This window comes from Zea mays, chromosome 5 (genome assembly GCF_902167145.1).
Source record: "Zea mays cultivar B73 chromosome 5, Zm-B73-REFERENCE-NAM-5.0, whole genome shotgun sequence".
Taxonomy (NCBI): Eukaryota; Viridiplantae; Streptophyta; class Magnoliopsida; order Poales; family Poaceae; genus Zea; species Zea mays.
Genome location: NC_050100.1, coordinates 6,595,623 through 6,616,047, shown reverse-complemented (window position 1 = coordinate 6,616,047; position 20,425 = coordinate 6,595,623). Strand labels below are relative to the sequence as shown.

Genomic DNA, 20,425 nt, shown 5'->3' with positions numbered 1-20,425 from the left:
GGATATGTGTTTTCACTTGGAGGTGGTGCTGTTTCATGGAAGTCTTGCAAGCAGACCATCTTAACGAGGTCGACTATGGAAGCAGAACTCACAGCATTAGATACCGCTTCAGTTGAGGCTGAGTGGCTTCGTGAACTCCTTATGGATTTACCGGTGGTTGAAAAACCTGTGCCGGCTATTTCCATGAACTGTGATAATCAGACTGTGATAATTAAGATAAACAGTTCTAAGGATAATATGAAGTCGACAAGGCACATAAAGAGGCGTTTGAAATCTGTCAGGAAATTGAGAAACTCCGGAGTAATAGCGTTGGATTATGTCCATACGTCTAAAAATCTGGCAGATCAATTTACTAAGGGGCTATCACGTAGTGTGATAGATAGTGCATCAAGTGAGATGGGCATGAGACCCACCTAAAGTTTATCATAGTGGTAACCTGTTCTATGTGATCGGAGATCCCGTGAATTAGAATGGTGAAACAAGCTAGTGATAGACTGAGAGGAAAGACCCTTAATAAGGCTCATTTCAGATGCATATCTTTCCTTACTGTAAGGTAGGTTGGTGTTTACACCTTAATATGTTCCAAGTGGCTTTGTGAAGCAAAGATGTTGTCCTACAGAACATCTTTAGAGGAACATACCTATATGGGTTAACTGCTAGTCACAGTTTATGAGATCTGGGTGGTTTCTAGATACTCATGAAAGGCTATGGAGTTTGACTTATATGCTCCAACCAGAGGGGATGCGTTCAGCAATCTAGTACTGGTAAAGAGTTTAGATGAAACTCATTCCACGCAAAACTGCCAATTCAAGGCCTAGTCCATTGTGCAGTTGTGGTCAAGTGTAGTCTAAGTTCTAGGTGGATGTTCAACTTAACAGTCTCCATCGAAACACCAGTATATCAAACGTTTGAGATGATGAGAGCTTTTTTGTGTGACTTAGCATTTGGTGAGGATTGTTGGATTAATGTGGGCTTGGCCCAAATTAATATTCAATAATAGTCAATGCTAATGGCCCACTTTAATGCTATGGTGTACTAATTATTTAGTACCATATTGGAAGTTCAAAGGACAAATCAATCAACTTAAATAGGTGGACCATTGGTGCATCTATTGAGAAGTTGAGAAAAGGATGAAGGACTGCCACACGCGCGCGCGCGCCGCCGCCGCCGCCGCCGGCCGTGGCTCGTGGCTCGTGGTAGATCGGACCTTGGTCCGAATATTCCTTTCAAACGGTTGCGCATTTTGCCTGGAGTGATGACCGTCATGATAACCGTCTGTTTTCTGTCTTATGGCTAGTAACGGACGTCAGTTACTGTCGTCAGTTTCCAGTTCTAATGCGCGACCGTTTCTGTCCGTTGTTCTTCTCCCTCCTTCTGACCGCCTATAAGAATGGAGAGGGAGGGCTCTTCCAGTGACGCGAATTATCTCACGCGAATTGCAAACAACACATTCCCGTCCCATCTTCTGCGAGCACAGAGAGAGTGGGAGAGAAGGCCTCCGAAATCACCGACCGCAGAGATACACTTGCACGGGTGTGCGGGCGATCAGATTTTTGGGGAGCGTCTTCGCGACTGCTCGCGTGATCTGTTCGTCGCCTTCCCGAGTTGACGCGTGCTGCTGTTCTTCTTCCCGGCGACCGTTCGAGGGACTGCACAGCGTACATCTTCCTGCACCGACTTCGTACGGATACATCGAACAAACACACGAGATGTCTCGTGTGAATGGAGCCACTGATGCCTTGAGCATCGGTCCCTCCGCTGGGTACACTCTGTTCTTCGTATTTGTACATGTTTCATTGCTGTTTACTGCTTATGCGAGTAGTTATACACACATGCACATACATGTCATCACATATATCGTACTGTTTTTCTGGATTAAATTAAAACAAAAAATGCCTAACTTTCTAACAAACCTAACAGTAACCATATGGCGTATGTTACTTGGCAGTTGGAAAGGCAATGTTTTACTGTTTCAGTAACTAAATTAACCTGCCACTAGTAGATAGCAACAATCGCAGCATTTACAGACACATGGAGAGAGAAAAGGCAGAGCAGTAGCAGACCCCTCTCTCAGCCAGGGCTCCTGAGTGACGGTGTATTTGGGCGGCCCAACGCCCGCAAGGCGCCACATTTCAGCCCACGCAAACCAAACCAGGCAAAACCCCGGCACCCGTGCGCCAGCCAGCCACAGACTCCAAACCGACCGAGCAGCGATGGTGTCGGACTTGGAGCTGGTGGAGCGGCTGCAGGAGGTGCTGCGGTCGTCGGACCTCAACACCACGACCACCGCTGCCTTGCGCCGCCGCCTCGAGGAGGACTTCGGCGCAGACCTCTCCCACAAGAAGGCTTTCATCCGGGAGCAGGTTGACCTCTTCCTCGCCGAGGTCGCCGCCAAGGCCGAGCCAGAGGAGCCCAAGGAGGAGGAGGAGCTCGAGGACGCGCCGGTGCCTAAAGCGGAGGAGGCGGAGGAGGGCGAGGGGGTGGAGGAGGAGGGCGAGGGGGAGGAGGGGGGAGAGGAGGAAGAGGAGGAGGAAGAGGAGGAGGTGGATAGCAGCAGCGCCCGGAAGAAGCAGCGGTGAGGGTCTTTTGCTTTCCTTCTCTCTCCCTTCGCACTTGCTGCTTCGTTAAGGATTCTGTGATGCGTCGTTTGGGCGAATCGCGAGGGAATGGCACCATGCCTTTGTGGTGTGATTGTCGATGCGAATAGTGATGGGGATTCGATGGTTCATCTCGGCATTCCTTCGTGGTGGGTTCTTGGTTGCACAGTAGGAAATGTTTTTTTGGTTAGCATTGGTGGTGTGATTTTGGCCCGGATATTTTAAGATGTTAGATGTCGCATGCCTTCGGTATTTCTTGCTTACCTCATGAAGCGGGCACGTTTTTTTTCTTCAATTTTAGTACAATCTAGCAGCTGTTTTATGGTGATTTATGCTTTACGTGATTCAGCTTTTCTTACTTCCAGATTTGTGGTGTGAATGCCAAAAAGAAGCATCTGTCCTGGTATATTGTGTGGTTTACGGCTTGCATAGCTAGTTAGGATGGTCTAGAAATGATTGTTCTTGTGCGGGATTGGTGAATTTATGTGTTCTCCTCATATGCGGCTTTCAATGAAAGCTGGACTAAGCGGTCTGTTATCTAAGAATTTCTGTGTTCTTCTGTCTTGCTACTCGCACCTCTCACATTCCGGCTTCCGTAGATTTTTATGTTCCACGCAAGCTAGACTGTAAATGCTGGTTGAGCTAAACTCCATGAATGTTGCTAATTTCTTCATGATAGAATAATGTCCTCATAAAGTGGAGATGCCGTGACTATTTAACTCTGCCTTTTGTATCCTCTGAGTAGTTTCATTTATATCATAAACAGACTCGCTGCACTCTGTGTGCACTGGATGTTCTCCCTTATAAGGGCTGAACATGTCATGTGGGGGTATGGGGTTGTTTGGTTCGTGGCTAAAGGCGTGTTTGGTGTGGCGCCTAAGCCGCCACACCGCGCCACACTTTTAAGCCACAAGTGTGGCGGCCGATTCGCCACACTTGTGGCTTAAAAGTGTGGCGCGGTGTGGCGGCTTAGGCGCCACACCAAACACGCCCTAAATGTGCCACACTTTGCCTAAGGTTAGTCGTTCGAATTGAAGAACTAACCTTAGGTAGAAAAGTTAGGCAAAGTGTGGCAAGTTAGGCATTAAACCAAACAGGCCCATAGCCTCTTCTAAGCAAGGGAAGGCCTGCCAAAGTCGCTGCACATTTGTAAACCCAGTCCAGCAAGTTAGCTAAGTTTAGATTGAGATTGATAACTGTTGGAGACTTGTTCTCAAATGCTATGAATTAAGAACAAGGCAACACAAAATGTTAAAGGTTAATGTCCTTCGTTCTTCGAAGCATTATTTCCCTTAGAATATAATGATCTTTAGACGAAGGTCATGAAGAACGTACCTTCATCATCGCAATATATGTTAATGAAAGAAGAAACATGTGAAATATAAGAGACAACATGAATAACATGAATAACTATATAACATTATTAATTCAACTTCATTATATTATCATGAATGGACATAAATAATATGGAATTACATTTGTACCTTCAGCTTGATGGAAAGATAAAATACAAGCGTGGCGCACGACGGCACGAGCGAGTACAAATCAGCGTGAACAGTACGGGGGTACTGTTCATCTATTTATAGGCACAGGACGCAGCCTGTGTAAATTTACATTCATACCCTTTACAATCGATTACAACTATGACACAAACTATCATGGGTCAATCTGTCTTTTCATCTTTAAGTCGGTGCAACCCTTCGTCTCAAGGCATGTCGTTATGCCAAAGTTCCCTGGAAGGTAGCTTCGGCGTTATTTCTGTGCTGATCTTCTGAAGGTGTTTCTTCTTACAGGACCTTCGGCTATGAAGCAGACCCCCAACAATAACCATATCTTATCACTGGTTGTTGGAAAGTGATTTCTATATGTGCGAAAGGGCCTCTAGCCGAGTTGGTTAGGTGGTCTGATTAGCACTCCTTAGGTTCTGAGTTCGAATCCTGCAGCGAATTTCAGGCTGAGGTTAAATAAAAAATGTCACTCGCTGGTTCCCCTGGTCGTGTGCACACGAGATGGACTGACCTAGGGGGGATCCTTGTGTAGGGGCTGGGAGGGCTCAAAGCACAAGTAAAGATGGGCTGACCCTCATGTTGTACGAGGACCAGCTTTCATGATCTTTCTCGGTTGGGGCTCCGATTGAACTTCTTAATATAATACCGTGGGGGCAGTCTTTACCCTACCTGCCGAGTTATTTCTATATGTAGCCCAAGTCGAAATAGAAATTTATCCCTAAATGGCATTGCAATCCAGCCAAGTTTCAGTTCATCATCTCAATCTGAGTCTCCTCATCCGTGCCTAGGCAGCGCTGAGAAGGCTCAGGGAGATACAAACTGAGAAGGTTCAAGAAGATTATCAGAATCATGCCACAACTATCCATTGCTATCTTATCCACAAATAAATCCCAACACATGACATGGAGTGTGAAAACTTAGCTACATGGATTTGCTCGGATATCTTAAAACATGATATGAGTTATGGATTGTTGTATACACGTTTGTTCCTGTTTACTATGGTGGATTTAAAGTTTGCACTAGTGTTTATTAGTTCCACAAACTAATCCGTTATTTCCCTGTTATGATGGAATATCATATTAGTATTTTTAAAGTTCATTAACAGGATAGTCTATCAGTGGCTGTCATTCATACTTGTTAGTTTTGATTCAATTCTTCTTCATCCCATTTGTTTGCTATATTCTTTGATAACTAAGGATTCAATATCACAATGGAGTATTTCTTAAATATGTGGGTATCCGACTTTTGTAATTCTAATATTGTTGGCGTTGGGTTAGTATAGTATAAATATTTGTTCTCAGGTTTTGCCCACCTGAATCTTTGTTTACCATTATTCGCGTGCTTGTAGTTACTTTGTAACTCTAGTCTTACATGGTTTATAAGATTACTAAACAAACTTAGTGTCGGGTATCGTAATTAGGGGTACCTAGATTATGCCCCTAAAACGCGCTTAACCCCAAGACCACTGTTAGACACATTCCCCGAGGTCAAGAGAGTGTAAACCACGATTTGCCCGAGGCTCCTCTTGGCGATCTTTCATAACTCTGCCTCGCCCGAGCCTACCCTCGGACAAGGTACGTACTCAGGGAAATCCTCATCCCGTCCGAGGTCCCCTCTCCACGGAACCACCGTTTCCGCCTCGCTCGAGCCCGTCTCGGGCAAGGAAGACAACCCCAAGCCAGGCCTCAGCCAAAGGCCGCAGGGCACATCAGCATTCAATGCGCGTACCTACCCCACGCGACATTGTAGGCGAACAGGAGCGATAGGACTGTGGCCCCGTTGGCTTTCACCAACTACGATGACTCACACTCATGTACAACGGCTACTGTTCCCCCACGACGTCCGCCAACTTCGTATGGGACACACATACGACAAAGCGTGGGCTGGCCCTCGGGGAGAAACTCCGCATCGCCCGAAGCCGACCTCAGCCTCGGAAAAACTCCGTCTCGCTCGAGCTCTACCTCGGCTACCTGCCCCCCCGCGAATCCCGCAGGAGGCCACTCCTTTGACTGTGTCCTGCACGGGTCCAAGCCCCATATCGGGCTCGGCCACGACCTCGGGGAGACTTCCGCCTCGCCCGAGCATGGCTTCGGCCTCGATATTACCAACGAAAGAGCGCCCAACGTCACCAAAAGCAACAGAGTTGACGTATTACCAGGAGCTTTTCGCCATACTCACCACTGCTCCAACCACTATGACTTGGACAACTTCCCCATCAGACGGGCTCGGGTACGTGACGGAGCCCTCGGCTCTCTGCGTAGTCAAAGATGCAAATACAGGAACCGGACATCCTCTTCCCGGCACAAGTCAAACAACGAGTACAAGGGCCATACCGGCTACAGGGGCTCGACCATGCCTCCTCACCGTGCGCGACAAACCCCGGCACACCTGAAGGCTCTCCTTGAGGCTATAAATAGAGACATCCAGGACTTCAAGCAGGGGGGCAAACACTTCACTGTTTTCTCCTCCACGACGATATTGGCACTTGCCTCAATCAACCCCAGGGACTTGGGATCCTTCCCTCTCCCAACCAGCTTGTACTCCCTACTATAAGCAGCACTTAGGTGCAAGAAATATAAGTCTCATCCCCCCTCTGCTGGAAGTAGGGCATTCTCTTGCCCGAACCAGGATAAAGACTTGTGTCACCTTGCATCACCCATCTAGGCCGGAGCACGTAGCATCATTTCACTAGTTGGTAGGATTCTCGGGTCAAAACACCGACACTTAGCATGCCAGCTTGCATGTTTGTGTCATATTTCTTGACGGTTAAACTGTTAAACAGGTTTACCAGCTCTTTTACGCACGTGCACAACTTTCCTTATTGGTAATTCTGGTTGTTTCTGTATAATCACATTGTGTTAAATAGGGGTAATGATGGCAAGAAAAGGGGTGGTGGCTTTACAAAACTATGCAGTCTTTCCCCGGCACTTCAAGAGTTTGTCGGCGCCTCTGAGTTAGCCAGGACAGAGGTAAACACCATTACCTGATTACTGTCCTTCCATATCTATCTTGCATTGGATGTGATACCAATTAATCATGAAGATGATAATGCCACTGATTTCTTTCTTGCTGTGCTTGTTTGCTTTCAGGTTGTCAAGAAGCTTTGGGCATATATTCGAGAAAATAATCTGCAAGACCAAAACAATAGGAGGAAGATTTTGCCTGATGAGAGATTGAAGAAGATCTTCAATGTCAATTCCATTGATATGTTCCAAATGAATAAAGCTTTGACCAAGCATATCTGGCCATTGAATTCTGAGGGTATTGATCCATTGTGCGCTAATTCTGTGTGTACCAGTAGAAGTCAGGAGCTAGCAGAGTTTCTGTGGAACATTAAAAGGAAATAAAATAGAAAAAAGTCTTAGAAGAAAAATATTGAACAAGGAAGGGAATATTATCGACAAAGATGCTCACATTTAGGAAGAAAAATGCAAATCTGAATTTGATTGAGCCATTAAAGAACTCTTTGTGTGGACACCTCACACTTATAAAAAAAACTTTTTATGTGAGCTTAAATTCTTCCTTGTTTGTTTCCCAGCTTTGCATATTGCTTTAGTTAAGCATATTGCCATTTAACATGTTTGCACAAGAGTAAAACAATAAGCTTCAGGTTCCATGCCCATGGTTTGATTATTTTTATCAACTGTTTTGGCCAACCTATCTCTATTTTATTAACACTTACCAGTTCTACTCCAAAGTGCTTACTTGACTATGATTTGCTAGGTCCTGTCTCTCCTGACAGATCAACACCCAAAGAGAAGCCACAAAAGAAAGACAGGAATGAAGGTTAGAAATATATAAACATCTTCACACAATTATGAGTTTCTGTTCACTAGCCTGTTGATGAAATATCTTTTGCAGGAAAGAAGCAAAAGGGTGGCTCTTCAGGAGCTGGATCTGGTCTTCTTGTGCCCCTTCAACTTTCGGATGATTTAATGAAATTTATCGGCACTGGTGAGAGCATGTTATCACGATCGGATGTTGTGAAGAGAATGTGGGACTACATAAAAGAGAACAACCTGCAGGTAAATTCCTTTTCCTGGATACTGTGTTGCTGTTTTTATTATCATGTGAACTTAGCCTTTTCAATACATATTGATAGAGCGGTTCAATCGTTCAAGCAGGAGACTCTTTTTTGTGAACCATAAGGCTTCTTTTTATAATTGAATATCATACCATATGATATGCTGTTTTTATTATACCCTTACATTATGTAATTATTATATGTAGTGTTGTATTTGGAATTCGAGCTATGAGGTCAGAGAAACTAGAACTTCTGGATTCATTGTTATCATTGAATACTATGGAGCATATGAACTCATGAAATTGTTGCACAATGAATGATATTCCCTCCTAAGGCTAACAACTTCCTAGTATCTAGTTTCATATTACCCTGGTCTAGATCATCTGCAAGTGCCACATACATGGTTCTTAAAGCGGTATGGCACTACAAGGCGTTGGACCGCCGCCTGGATGCCTAGGCGAGGTAGGCGAGCAAGGCGCCTAGGATTTTTTTGGATGTTTGGATGCCTAGGCGTCCCTTTAAAACAGTGGCCATATAATCTATTATACTCTTATTCACTAGGCAATGCATAGAAGCCACCTCAGCAGATGCTCTAGAGTAGCTAATACTTGAGTTCTATTTTCTTTTGGGCCCTTTTTTATTTCAGTCGCCTTCCAGAAATAGGTTGTATGCCCTTATCTGTGGGAAAATGGGTATGCTATGCACTAGCCCATCTATCACGTTCAACCAAAATAGCATGTCAATAGAGGATCATGGATCGTTACCACTATATGCGCAGCGGAAGAGGAGCGCGGCGATGTAGTGGAAGTAGTCGTATGTCCTCGCGCACTAGCAGCAACAACACATTCACCCATGTTCATCAAGTTTGATGATGATCAACACCGCAACAACAACTTCTCCACGATATCCACACGTGCGAGGATAAAACACTGCGATGCTAGTGTGCTAGCATTGCACGCACAAGAAGATAAAAGGCATCGGCGTCTTGGGTGCCCGCAACCCTCAGGAGAGAGACGGTGGTGACAACTATTAGGACGAGTCTCTCTACTCTAGCATGTCAGCCCCTTCATATATATAGACCTCATGTTAATCGCCTTTTACCCTAAAGACCCATTATCATTCTCATGGATCATTATCTATTGGGTATATATTCAACACTATTCACTATGGCCAATACCTAGAGTTCTAAATTGCAGCAGCAACCAGCCAATTCCTGTCAGTAACTGGGAAAATCCCTGTGGGTAGCGGGAACGGAAAATTGTAGGTCACTTTTGACATGTTATGTTGGACTTCTTGAAAACTGTTGTAATGGAAATAAGATAACAGAATGCAGTGAGATGTCTCCTGGCCCCCAGCAAAGTTCTGGGAAATTGGAAAATAGATTTTCAAAACCCTTACAGTACTGGCGGTATAGCCTTATCAGTTTCAACTTTCATTTCATGGGCTACAGCCCAATGAAATTGTATCTGCAAGTGTTAGTGTACCATTAATCATTATATGGTTCTTCTGCAGCCTCATGCCTTATGTCACTTGTTAGACATTCAAATAAGTGGTGAAATAACACAGAAGACTGATTGGTCTAGGTAGAGGAATTCACCCTTTTCAGATATGCTGAGAGGTTGTCTTCTCAAATAGTCACTGAATAGCCAAACCCAAACCCTTGTGTGACATTGTTTTGAATTATTTGTGAGAAGTAGTATGCCTCATGTCAAGGGCGTCGGCGCCCAAGACAGCGGGGCCTCGACTACGGAGTTCGTAGCCTCGACCGATAATGGCGTCGGGATTTTTGCCCGGCAGCCCGATGGTGAAGGAGGTGAGATTTGAGAGGCAAAGGAGGGGAATGAGACAAATAATTCTTGCTTACTTTATTCAATCACCTGCCAACATTATATAGCCTGGTTCCCTAACAAACTCCTGCTACTTATCCTATTATCTAAACAAACACCTGCTACTTATCCTCTTATCTACTTATCCTCTTATCTAAACAACCCTAATACTTATCTCCTACTTTCTAGCCATGCTTATCTGCATGCTAACTTCCTCCCTTAGCGCCTAAGCCTTTGCTGCCGGCGTTTGTTGCTTCTGACCGCGCGATCTGCACTGGTAGTGGTGGCCCTACATGACATCATGATTGAATAATGTAGGCATTTGTTGTCATATACTCCCTCTGTCCTTAAATAAATCAACTTCTGGAGTTGTCCTAAGTCAAACCTTTTTTAATGTTTGACTGAACATATAGGAAAAAAACTAATATTTATGACACAAAAAACAAAATTAGTATAGTTAGATATGGCGTGAAATATATTTTCATACTATACTTATTTTTGGTGTCATGGATGTTAGTACTATTGTATAAAATTGGTCAAACTTAAGAAAGTTTGACTCAAGATAACTCAGTTGATTTATTAAGGGACGTAGACAGTGTATTGGAACAGTCAAGGAACATCAGCTCAGTAGCATCACAAAGATCAAATCTTAGGAAGTAATGTTGCAATGGGTTATGTTCTCATATATAATATCAGGGGTGTTTCTGCAGATGCATTGTCATTAGGGTGTCAGCCACAAGGTAGGAATGGATCCATAGTTTTCAATGCGTCGCTTAGGGCCTAGGCGGTAAGGCGAGTTGGGGAGGTAAGGCATCCTCCTCACCTTGCTCTGGAACCTAAGGCGTGGGTGGGAGCTGCAGCGCGGCAGGGAGAGAGAGGGAGGGTTAGTTGAGCTTAACCTAATTTTAATGGGCCAGCTGGGCTGTTCCTTTTCTTTTCGTTATCCTTTTTTCTCTTCTTTTATTTTTTTGGCGTAACACTTTCTCAAATATCAATAAATTTTTCTATTTTTAAATATATTTAAGGCCTCGCCTTATGCTTTGCCGCTTAAAAGATATGTGGTGTGTGTGTTAGGGGGGGGGGTCAGTCGCCTTACCGCCTTAAAAACAACTATGATTGCATCCCTTGTCTCCCTAAGCTATACATAGGCTGGTTAGGATATGCACTTCTCGATTTTTGTTTTTCTTCTAATTCATTCCTTTTTGTGTGTGGGAAATGGACTACTTTATTTATTGTTCAGAAAAACTAAATTTGTTTTCGAGTAAATTTGTAATACAGAACGGTGCTTCTGGCCGCCACAGTGCACGATGCATCGTACATCTAGCAAATTGAACTAATTCATCTAGCTATTGCACTCACTTAAAATTTATCTGGAAGGTGATGGGTTGAAAATGCCACACCACTGTGATCTGATTCTCCATTGATGTCAAATGACACATCGGTACAACACTTGCACAATCCAACTCAAGTTTAGTCAAGTTTCTGCATCCATTCCGCAGCCAACTGCAATGTTTCTCAAGAAGCTATACATTCTACTTCCTCAGCACAAGAACACTCACTAACTGCTCAGGTTGAAAGAGCTATCTGTTGATCATGGTGAAGGACTATTATACCACCACTTGCATCTCATCGTGATGAAGTGATGAGCTCCATGTCCATTCACCTTAATCCATTCCACGTATTCAGAGGTCCAATGCAAGATGAAAATTTATGTTTGCAGTGTACCACAGACAATTAAACTGCTAACTAGTTGATCTTTCGAAAAGAAAAAAGGCGAATATATTGTATTATTTGCATTTTCCTCTCTTTTGGGTGCTGCTTTCCAGTCAAGCAATTTGCAAAACATTTCAAATCGAACAAATCTGGGCTGGAAAATCAAGGCACTGATTGAGTTGAACAAATCTGGCCCTGGATTTTTCCAGTTTCCCTGTTTTTTTCGCTCACCATTTGTTCACGTATCGCATGTGCCTCAGAATTATTTGGAGTTTATGGTCATTGAGATTAATCCTGTGGAATTAGTAGTAAGGAAGAACCAATTAATCCTGTCATTATGTTTCCTATGTCTTGTGCTTATTCCTTCAAATAATATCAATTCTGCTTTTTAATTGCTTTCGTCCTTTCTATGGTGGTAGGATCCTTCTGACCGGAGGAAAATAATCTGCGATGAGAAACTGAAGGACCTATTAGGAGTTGAAACGTTCACCGGCTTTACTGTTTCAAAGCTGCTTGCCCCCCATTTTACCAAGACGAAGTAGCAACCCGCCATCCAGATCTTCTAAACCCCCAAAAGGCTGGGTGATCATGTTTTGCAGAATGTGTAATCATGGAACAGTTAGGAGCTATGTGAGTGGTGTGAAATTTTTTTACATGTGGGAGTCGGTGGCACTTTCCGAATGTTACCAGTAAAGTAGGTTCCTCGATGTCTAATGAATCTATCAACTGTTTACTAACCGTCACGCCCTCCGAAAACTGTTTATCTGTGTGGCTTGTAGTGCGTTCTTTCTGAGTTTATGGGCCACCATTTTCATGCTCAGGGTTGCGGATGATGTTGTCTGGTCTTCCTCAGATGACTCTTATAGTGGACAAGAGGCCGGAAAGGCAAAGGGGAGCACTAACGCATGTCTCTTAGGATTTCCCGGTTTTCCACTTCTCAGTGAATCTTTCATCTTTCTAGCTCCTGATATGGATGAAGTTTGCAGCAGTAGTGCAACCGCTTTTTGCTGCCTCTTCCCAGTGACTTGAGTTCTGAACTGGTTGCTTTGCTCCTCCATTTGTTTAGAAGACAACGGTTATATATTGTGTGGGTCACCTAAACTGCAGCTGTTTTTGTCATGTGGGTCGCATGGCAAAGTGGGTCAATGCGGCCACGCAATTTGCGCTGTTTCCTACTGGTACCATTTGACGGATAGTTCAGTTTCTTTCTCGGTTGTCGTGGTCAGATACCGGGAATTTTCGGTTGCAAGGGGTTAGGGTAGGTACACATTGAACGAGCAGAATGTGAATCAGGTAGGGTCGGAGTCTGTTTTTAACTGGTGGAGATAATCTTTAGGACTTGTTTAGTTGCATCGAAAGGTTGGAAATGATTAAATAATCCCTCCTTAGTCAACAAACAACAATTGTGCAATCCAATCTTCAACTCTTTCTTCATGGTTCATTTGTATTTTATTTATTCTCTTGGTCGGATTTCTTCATAAATTTGCTGCGAAGCTTAGCTTACATAAACTGCCGGAAGTCTCGTGTGACGCTAGCATCATGAACGGGCAGGTTTCTCATGTTTGCTGGCGATTTGAGTGAAGCGAGCACCCAAAAGCCGCCCCACTTTTCTGGTTCTCTTGTGAAAGCCGATGGTAACATTTCCGAAAGCGAGCGCAGTCAGGCAGCCGAGCAAGAGGCACAGCGACGGCCCAGTCGAGCTACACGGGACTCTGGCCCGCGTCGCGTCGTGTCGGTGTCCATCGCTAAAGATTAGGCAGAAAGATAAGGATAGAGTGAGTCATAGAGCGCAGGTCGATGTGCTGGTGCGTGCGAGACTTGGTGGGGAAAAACTGTTTTTGTTTGTTTGTATGTTTGTTGTAACAACACCATCTACGTACGCCTTTTCATAGCCAAAGCCATGAGACCTCAACTGCTACGCTCCTATTCCTTGAGTTGCCTACGCATACTAAGACTGTCTCCAACCATGCTACCTAAAATTGGAGATGTATTCAGTAATCTGCCTCGCGCCAGAGCACAAGGTCGCGTACGCATTTGTAACATTCTCCAACGGCAGACGCAAAAGAGAACCCCTGCGCCAGGCTGTTTCACTCGCGCGCTTAGGCGGAAGCTTCACGCGGGAACGGCGTATCTGGGCGGGAATAAGTTACTGCGTCCGCGGGAACCACCTAGACGGCGGGAAAAGTTACCGTGTTCTCTCCATCGTGGCCTCGTGAAGCCCCAAGGCAGCAAGTCGGCAGCAGCTTGGCGGCAGGAATCAATAAAGTAATCTCGTGCCGGAGTATAAAGTAATCTTTTCAATTTCTTTGTGCAATGCGAGTATAAAGTTTACGATTGTGCCTTTTGTACTGCATTTTTTTTTGGATTTAGGTAGCAGCCGCTGTTGTTTGCATGGCTTGGAGGTATCTGAAAACTTCGATGCTCGGGGCAGCTGCGGCTTCATCCAATGACGACGATGACCTTGTTGCTGCTGCTGCTGCAGTGGTCATCCAGGAACTTGGACGCAAACGACGATGGGGAGGGTCAGTCCCAGGCCACAGGACGTACAGGCGTGACCGCCTTGCAGCACATCGACAGCTGCACATGGACTACTTTGTTGATCGTCCATTGTACAACAATGAAATGTTCAGAAGAAGGTACATTTTAGAAAGCATTGGATAAACTGTAATTTTGATGCTTATGATTAGTACGATGATCTCATTCAAATATTGGTGAACTATTTTATTTGTCGTCTGCAGATTTCGCATGAGGCCGGAACTGTTCCATGACATTGTGAGGAAGATTGCTGCCAAGAAAAAATACTTCCAACTGTCACGTGATGCTGCAGGAGTATTAAGTTTCAGTCCTGACCACAAGTGTGCTGTAGGTATCAAGATGCTAGCATACGGAGGACCTGCTGATTCAATGGATGAATACCTTAAAATGGGAGAGAGCACTGTCCTTGAGACTTTGAAGGAATTTGCTTTGGCTGTGGTTGATGTCTTTGGCGATGAATTTCTTCGCCCACCCACAAGTGCTGAGATAGAACGTATATTGAAACGGAATGAAGAAAGAGGATTTCCGGGAATGATCGGTAGCATAGATTGCATGCATTGGGAGTGGGCTAACTGCCCTACCGCATTGGCCGGTATGTACTTAGGCCACAAAGGGAAGCCAACTATGATACTTGAGGCCGTGGCGACAGAGGATCTTAGAATTTGGCATGCTAATTTTGGTTTCCCAGGCTCCCACAATGACATTAATGTTTTACACCGCTCCAATGTATTTGATGATTTGGCTAATGGAATAGCACCACCTGTTGAGTTCAATGTTAATGGCAACACCTACTCCCTTGGGTATTACCTAGCTGATGGAATCTATCCTGATTGGGCTACACTAGTGAAGAGTATCAGTGGTCCAATTACAAACATGGAAAAGATCTTTGCAGAGCAGCAGGAAGCATGTAGAAAGGAAGTTGAGCGTTCATTCGGAGTCTTACAAGCCAAGTGGAAGATATTGTACAACCCATCACGTTTATGGAAGCCAGAAGTATTGAATACAATTATGCGTGCCTGTGTCATACTTCACAATATGATAATTGAGGATGAGAGGGATGCTGATCTACCTAACATCCACACATCAGAATGGCCTAGGGCTGCTAACCCAACTATTATCCAGGATAGAGACATTCCCTGTATTGAAGAATTTGTAGATGCACAGGCCGTCATACAAGACAAAGAGACTAATCATCAACTCCAGAAGGATCTGATGGAGCACATGTGGAACCTGTATGGAACAAAGTCTGGACCGTTTGTGCCAAAGCCAATTGCCTAAGCAACATAATTAGTCATGTATTTTGTTATGTAACCTCTTTCCTAGAACTGTAATCAGCTTGCTTATTAGCCCTGCTCCTTCTCTGTTGGCTGCTACAAATTGTATGTGTTGGCATGCATTCTCAACACAAATGAGATCAACAATCACAAATTAAGTTTGAAATGAGCTTTACCTGCCTCGGGTGGCACTTGAGAAGATGGTGGCTTACTGATGGTCTCTAGGAACCTATTGTTCCATTTCGCCTCGTTGCGAAGTAGCTTCCAGCAATGCATGAAGACAAAGGGTTCACCCTTCTCATACATGAAAACAGCATCATCAATCTACAATTGCAATTTAAGTGGCACATGTTAGAAATTAGATAAGTTGAAATTACACGAATGTGACAAGGTTGGGAATATTGTACTCGATCCTGCTCGCTTTTACCGCTCTCATTGCGCCTATCTACTGATGATTTGAGGGCACAAAACTTATTCACTGCCTTCTGTATGGCTCCCCACCTATGTTGAATTGAGATCTGGCTACGGTTGGAACCTTCTGGTTTGCGCTTGTTGAAGTATTCATGCATGCGTTTGTAATACCCACCCGAATTTTGATTGACACCTGCATGTTGTTAATTTCAATACAAAATATACAACTTGTGCCTGTGCTAACACTGTAATCGGAAAACATACCTGTAATAGGGTCTTTGCTAACATTGAGGAATGCCGAGCAAATCACAATATCCTCCTCTTTGGTAAAAGAACCTCCTCTCCTCGACACAACCTTTTGTTTTCCGCCCTTCTGAGATTTCTTTGTGCCCTTCTGAGATTTCTTTGATGGGGCATCCACATTCTCCATATCTATATTACTGTCCGAGTCATGTTCGTACATCTGGCTAGATTGGTCGAAGCTGGCCATGTTGTACTAGCAAAAAATAATTTTTTTTTGTTAACTAGCACTGAAAAATTAAACCAACATCAGTTCAGGAATGTGCTTGCAGTAAAACCTGGGTAGGTTGAGCATCATCAAAGTCTTGAAGTGCAGCAGTAAAACCATTAGCCCACTGGTCTTGCCCAAACAAATCCTGGGCTTGCTCATTACCATCTGTGCAACCATCAAAATTTTGTTCCATCTCGTACTATAACAAATCCATGTTCAGACACCGTTTCATATAGCAAATGTATACAGACTTGTAGATATAATAAACATACTCTAATAAGCCTAGCCAAAAGAACAAAATGTGACTGAAATATCCTTTGGATGTTCGACATTGATATGGCAGCAAAGAAGAAGATAAATCACTGTCTACAATACAGATCGAAATCTCATCTTCGATTAAAAAATCGGCTAGATCTAGGCCTGCAAATGGGGTGGGTGTAAATGGGTATTTTAGGTGGGTTTAAGAAATGGTTTTGTTTTGGTGGGTTGTGATGGGTTTTAATTATTAACGGGTTGGGTTGGGTGGGTTTATTTTATATTGCGGGTCAAAATGGTGGATACCCATGGGTATAAATGGATTTGTATAGGTATGAGTTTCCATGGGTATTCACCAATCAGACTACCACCTTAATCAGTTCCATTTTATTTCAAGTTTAGAGAAGTCTTTGATTTCTTTAGTCACACATAACACACTATACTATACCATTTTATCAGTACCATTTTATTTAAAAATGTGACCAACTATAAAGTTGCATAACTTTTTGATATCTACAAATTCTATTTTAATAGTTTCTACATCCGAGACCGTTTACAAAATTTGAATTTTAAATTTGAAAACTTCACACGATTTTTCAATGATAAGATGATTTCAAATAAAAAAGTTGACAGTTACAAAGTTTCATAACATTTCAAGACCTACAACTTTTATTTTGGTGGTTTTTCCATCCGAGGTAGTTTTAAAATTTTAAAATTCAAAATTCAAACATAGTTTTGCATGGCAAGATGATTTCAAACCAAAACATTATCAACTACAAAGTTTTATAACTCTTCAATACCTACAACTTTCATGTTGGTGGTTTTTTCTTTCGAGGTTGTTTTCAAAATTCATTTTAAATTTTTTAAATTCAGGCATAGTTTTCGTTTACAATATGACTTCAAATGAAAAAGTTGTCAACTACAAACTTCTATAACTTTTCAAGATCTACAAAGTTTATTTTGGTTGTTTGATCATTTGTTCATCTCACATGATAGTTCTAACAATATGCACAAATTCTATACATATCTCTCGTAGTTTCATAAACTACGAAAGAGATATAAGTTTTATGAACAAATTTATTTTTAGTTTATCATATGAAGAAATGTTCAAAATATAAAATGTACATCATGCTGAGTTATACAAATTTGTAGTTGAAAACTTTTTCATTTGAATTAATTTACTGCTTTAAAATGTGATTTTTAAAATGTGTATGCAGTTGGCTTGATGTGAGACAATAAGCTAAACCCACGGGTTTTCCATGGGTTTCCACCCAGTTACGGGTTGGTTTGGGATCAATAATGTTATTGGATGGGTTGAGTTTAACTTTCCTCTAGTATTTTTGGTTGGGTGTGGGATGGATATCAAAGTAATTAGATTTGGGTATGGGTGGGAGTGGATTGGATTTTTTGCCATTAGCAGGCCTAGCTAGATCTGAGAGAGGCGGAAGGGCCAATGAACCTGAGAGAGAGACGTACCTCAGATGTGGTCGTCCGCGTCGGTTGCCGGTGACCGCGCGCGCCGTCGCCGGTGGGGGTGTGCGCCCGTCGCGGGTGGTCGTCTGCGCCACCAACTCGCTGCTCTCTTCGGCCTCCCCTCCCGACAGTTGGTTTGCCAGGGTTTGAGTCGTGGGTGGAGAGGACTCAGTTTTAGGTGCCGAGGGGTCCAGCGCCGTAGATGCGTATTTAGTTTGCATAGCCCGTTGGAAGTATTTCCCAAGCGCTACAGTGCTACAAGGTCAGGCAATTTGTGTATGCGTATTGTATTGGCTACTCGGTTGGAGATAGTCTAAGACCATCAACACTGATCAGGAAGAATGCGTAGGCACACACCGCTCCTGCTGCGTCAAAGGACCGGACTTTGTATATGTTATCGCAAGATTCTGAGTGCCTGCCAGTTGCTAACAAAAGAATCAGACACTTTCCGCATCCGCCTGACTGACCAAACGCAGCGACTGCTGGTTCTACAAAAATGGTTTCAGAAATGCGTCCATGCATCTCTCTCTCTCTCTGTCTCTTGGACACCTGGACACGTAGTAGAGGAAGAGAGGATTAGAGGAAGGACCATGCTGTTCTAGTAGATTCCTTTGGCCCCTCGAGGAAGCCATGGGCCGTTTTAGCCACACCCCCCACCATTCTGCTAGGTACGGCCAAGAATTCGACTTGTCCTTTCTTGCGACGTCCACCATCAGTTCTTGACTTGTAGAAGCCGGAACCTCTGGATAGGGCCGGGGTGACAGGTTTCCACGCGGCGCGCGTATGGAATATCCATGTGACTCGGGGCCTCAAGAGAGAGCGACATCGATCCGTCGTATCCTATTGCATGATTCTCTGTCTTCTTGGTAAGTGCTAGAAGATTATCTACACGGTGGAGTGGATAGATATGCTGCGATTAGCCCATGCCCATCCCTCCCACGTAGGGGTGGTAACGGGCTATTTAATTTAGCCTAACAAATTTAAGAATCGAATCAAGTTAGAGCCGAATCATAAAACAATACAATTTTGAACTAACAAATTAAGGACCTTGTTGGTTTGTGAAGCAAGTATTAGGGCCATGATCCATTACCACCCTACTCCCGCGTAAAAGAGACGGACGGCAGAAACGAGGCAACCGTACGTGAAGAGAAGTAGATCCCTCCCGGCTGTTCGCCGCATCCGAGCTGAATGAAACTGTTACAAAAAGTTTCACATGTGATCAATCCCAACTGGTGGCAGTTATTGCCTAAGGGTCGCACCACTTGGGGACCCTATGTACTACACTATATATACATTTGTCTCTGCAATAAAGAATTAATCCCTGTCATTTGTCTCTGTTGTCTCTCCATTTGTCACTGAGCACTGCAATAGACTACAACACGTTATCAGCACTGTCTCAAGGAGAAATCAGAGAAGAGGAAGAACACGCTGTTCTTGACAAGAACAACAAGATCGATCTGCACATCAACAGCAAGGTATGGAACATACCGTTTCCATGCGCATACGCCGTATGCGCGAAGTTCTTCATATTGTTGATGATGCGATGTTGGAAGCGTTCACCGTTGGGCAAGCCGCAGCGCTTCCACCGGTGCACGTGATCCCTGCTGAATGTCGTGTGCAAGTGCAAAATGTGCACTTCTGCGTTCTCCATGGATGGACAGCGGTGGTTCCGCTGCCAGTGGTGGAGTGTGGACTCCCCACTGCATCCCCGTCGCCACCGGCGCCGGTGTTTGATGCGGGATCTTCTGCATCGGCCCCCATGGATGTCGATTTGGCGGAACCACCACCGCCTCCGCCCACTGCAGCGGCAGTTGCTCGTCGTTCGCCATCTCCACCGGCGCCCGTGGTCGTCGGGACCATCGCTGCCCGTCGTGGGCAGCCTGCTCGCGCTGTTGATGCCCCGAGAGGCCGCATCATCTTCACCGGCCATCACCCAAGTGGGGTGGCCTCATCTTCCTCCTCCAATCGGAGGGCCTAATGGCCCTCGACCCGGCCGCCACGTCGGCCGTTTGGGGGGGGGAGGGGGGGAACGGCGCGGCAAACCCGGCGCGAGCGCGCTCTACGGAGCGCAGCCGGTCCTGCCCTGGCGCGGAAGAAGCCCAGGCGGGCGCGAAAGGCCCCCGGCGAGCAGGCGGGCCCAACCACGCCCTCAAGCGGTGGTCCGGGCGCGCGGCACCGACCCCGGCGCGGCTCCGAGTGGGTCGTGTGGCCCCCGTGGCGGCGCTCGGCGCGGCTGCCAGACCGGGCCACCAGCGGCGGCACTCGGCGCGGCCCGCCAAGGCGAGCTCGGCGCGGCCC

The 20,425-nt window shown here is 44.8% G+C and overlaps 3 protein-coding genes across 7 annotated transcripts; 2 read left to right on the top strand and 1 right to left on the bottom strand.

The window, feature by feature from the left end:
* Positions 1-2,187: 2,187 nt before the first annotated feature.
* Positions 2,188-12,368, top strand: LOC100281035 (uncharacterized). Its single transcript, NM_001153954.1, has 6 exons — positions 2,188-2,575; positions 6,972-7,074; positions 7,195-7,366; positions 7,829-7,891; positions 7,967-8,130; positions 12,088-12,368. Exons 1-6 carry the CDS (start codon positions 2,214-2,216, stop codon positions 12,208-12,210), a joined length of 987 nt encoding a protein of 328 aa, NP_001147426.1. The 5' UTR covers positions 2,188-2,213; the 3' UTR covers positions 12,211-12,368.
* Positions 12,369-12,414: 46 nt separating this feature from the next.
* On the top strand, positions 12,415-15,676 carry LOC103625857 (uncharacterized). The gene is made up of 3 exons (XM_023300104.2): positions 12,415-13,933; positions 14,039-14,304; positions 14,407-15,676. The coding sequence occupies exons 2-3, from the start codon at positions 14,060-14,062 to the stop codon at positions 15,479-15,481; spliced, it is 1,320 nt and encodes a 439-aa protein (XP_023155872.1). The 5' UTR covers positions 12,415-13,933; positions 14,039-14,059; the 3' UTR covers positions 15,482-15,676.
* Positions 15,123-18,773, bottom strand: LOC103625858 (uncharacterized). 5 transcript variants are annotated; one of them, XR_552563.4, is made up of 6 exons: positions 18,131-18,773; positions 16,467-16,598; positions 16,153-16,384; positions 15,905-16,081; positions 15,654-15,801; positions 15,123-15,570 (listed from the first exon to the last, which is right to left on the bottom strand). XR_552563.4 is itself a non-coding variant. In XM_008646254.4 (6 exons), the coding sequence occupies exons 2-6, from the start codon at positions 16,590-16,592 to the stop codon at positions 15,491-15,493; spliced, it is 783 nt and encodes a 260-aa protein (XP_008644476.1). In that variant the 5' UTR covers positions 16,593-16,598; positions 18,131-18,768; the 3' UTR covers positions 15,123-15,490. The 5 variants fall into 5 exon arrangements, 3 of the variants coding, with proteins under 3 accessions (XP_008644476.1, XP_023155873.1, XP_008644475.1); XM_008646254.4 differs by having other exon boundaries at positions 15,885-16,081; positions 18,131-18,768; XM_023300105.2 differs by having other exon boundaries at positions 15,885-16,081; positions 16,467-16,564; positions 18,131-18,763.
* Positions 18,774-20,425: the final 1,652 nt, after the last annotated feature.

Coding starts and splice junctions, on each gene's coding strand:
- LOC100281035 (NM_001153954.1), top strand. CDS start 2,214: ATGGTGTCGGACTTGGAGCTGGTGGAGCGGCTGCAGGAGGTGCTGCGG. Junction 7,075..7,194: donor CTGAGTTAGCCAGGACAGAG/GTAAACACCATT, acceptor GTTTGCTTTCAG/GTTGTCAAGAAGCTTTGGGC. Junction 8,131..12,087: donor TAAAAGAGAACAACCTGCAG/GTAAATTCCTTT, acceptor CTATGGTGGTAG/GATCCTTCTGACCGGAGGAA.
- LOC103625857 (XM_023300104.2), top strand. CDS start 14,060: ATGGCTTGGAGGTATCTGAAAACTTCGATGCTCGGGGCAGCTGCGGCT. Junction 14,305..14,406: donor AATGAAATGTTCAGAAGAAG/GTACATTTTAGA, acceptor TGTCGTCTGCAG/ATTTCGCATGAGGCCGGAAC.
- LOC103625858 (XM_008646253.4), bottom strand. CDS start 16,592: ATGGAACAAAATTTTGATGGTTGCACAGATGGTAATGAGCAAGCCCAG. Junction 16,385..16,466: donor ATGATGCTCAACCTACCCAG/GTTTTACTGCAA, acceptor ATTTTTTGCTAG/TACAACATGGCCAGCTTCGA. Junction 16,082..16,152: donor TAGCAAAGACCCTATTACAG/GTATGTTTTCCG, acceptor AACAACATGCAG/GTGTCAATCAAAATTCGGGT.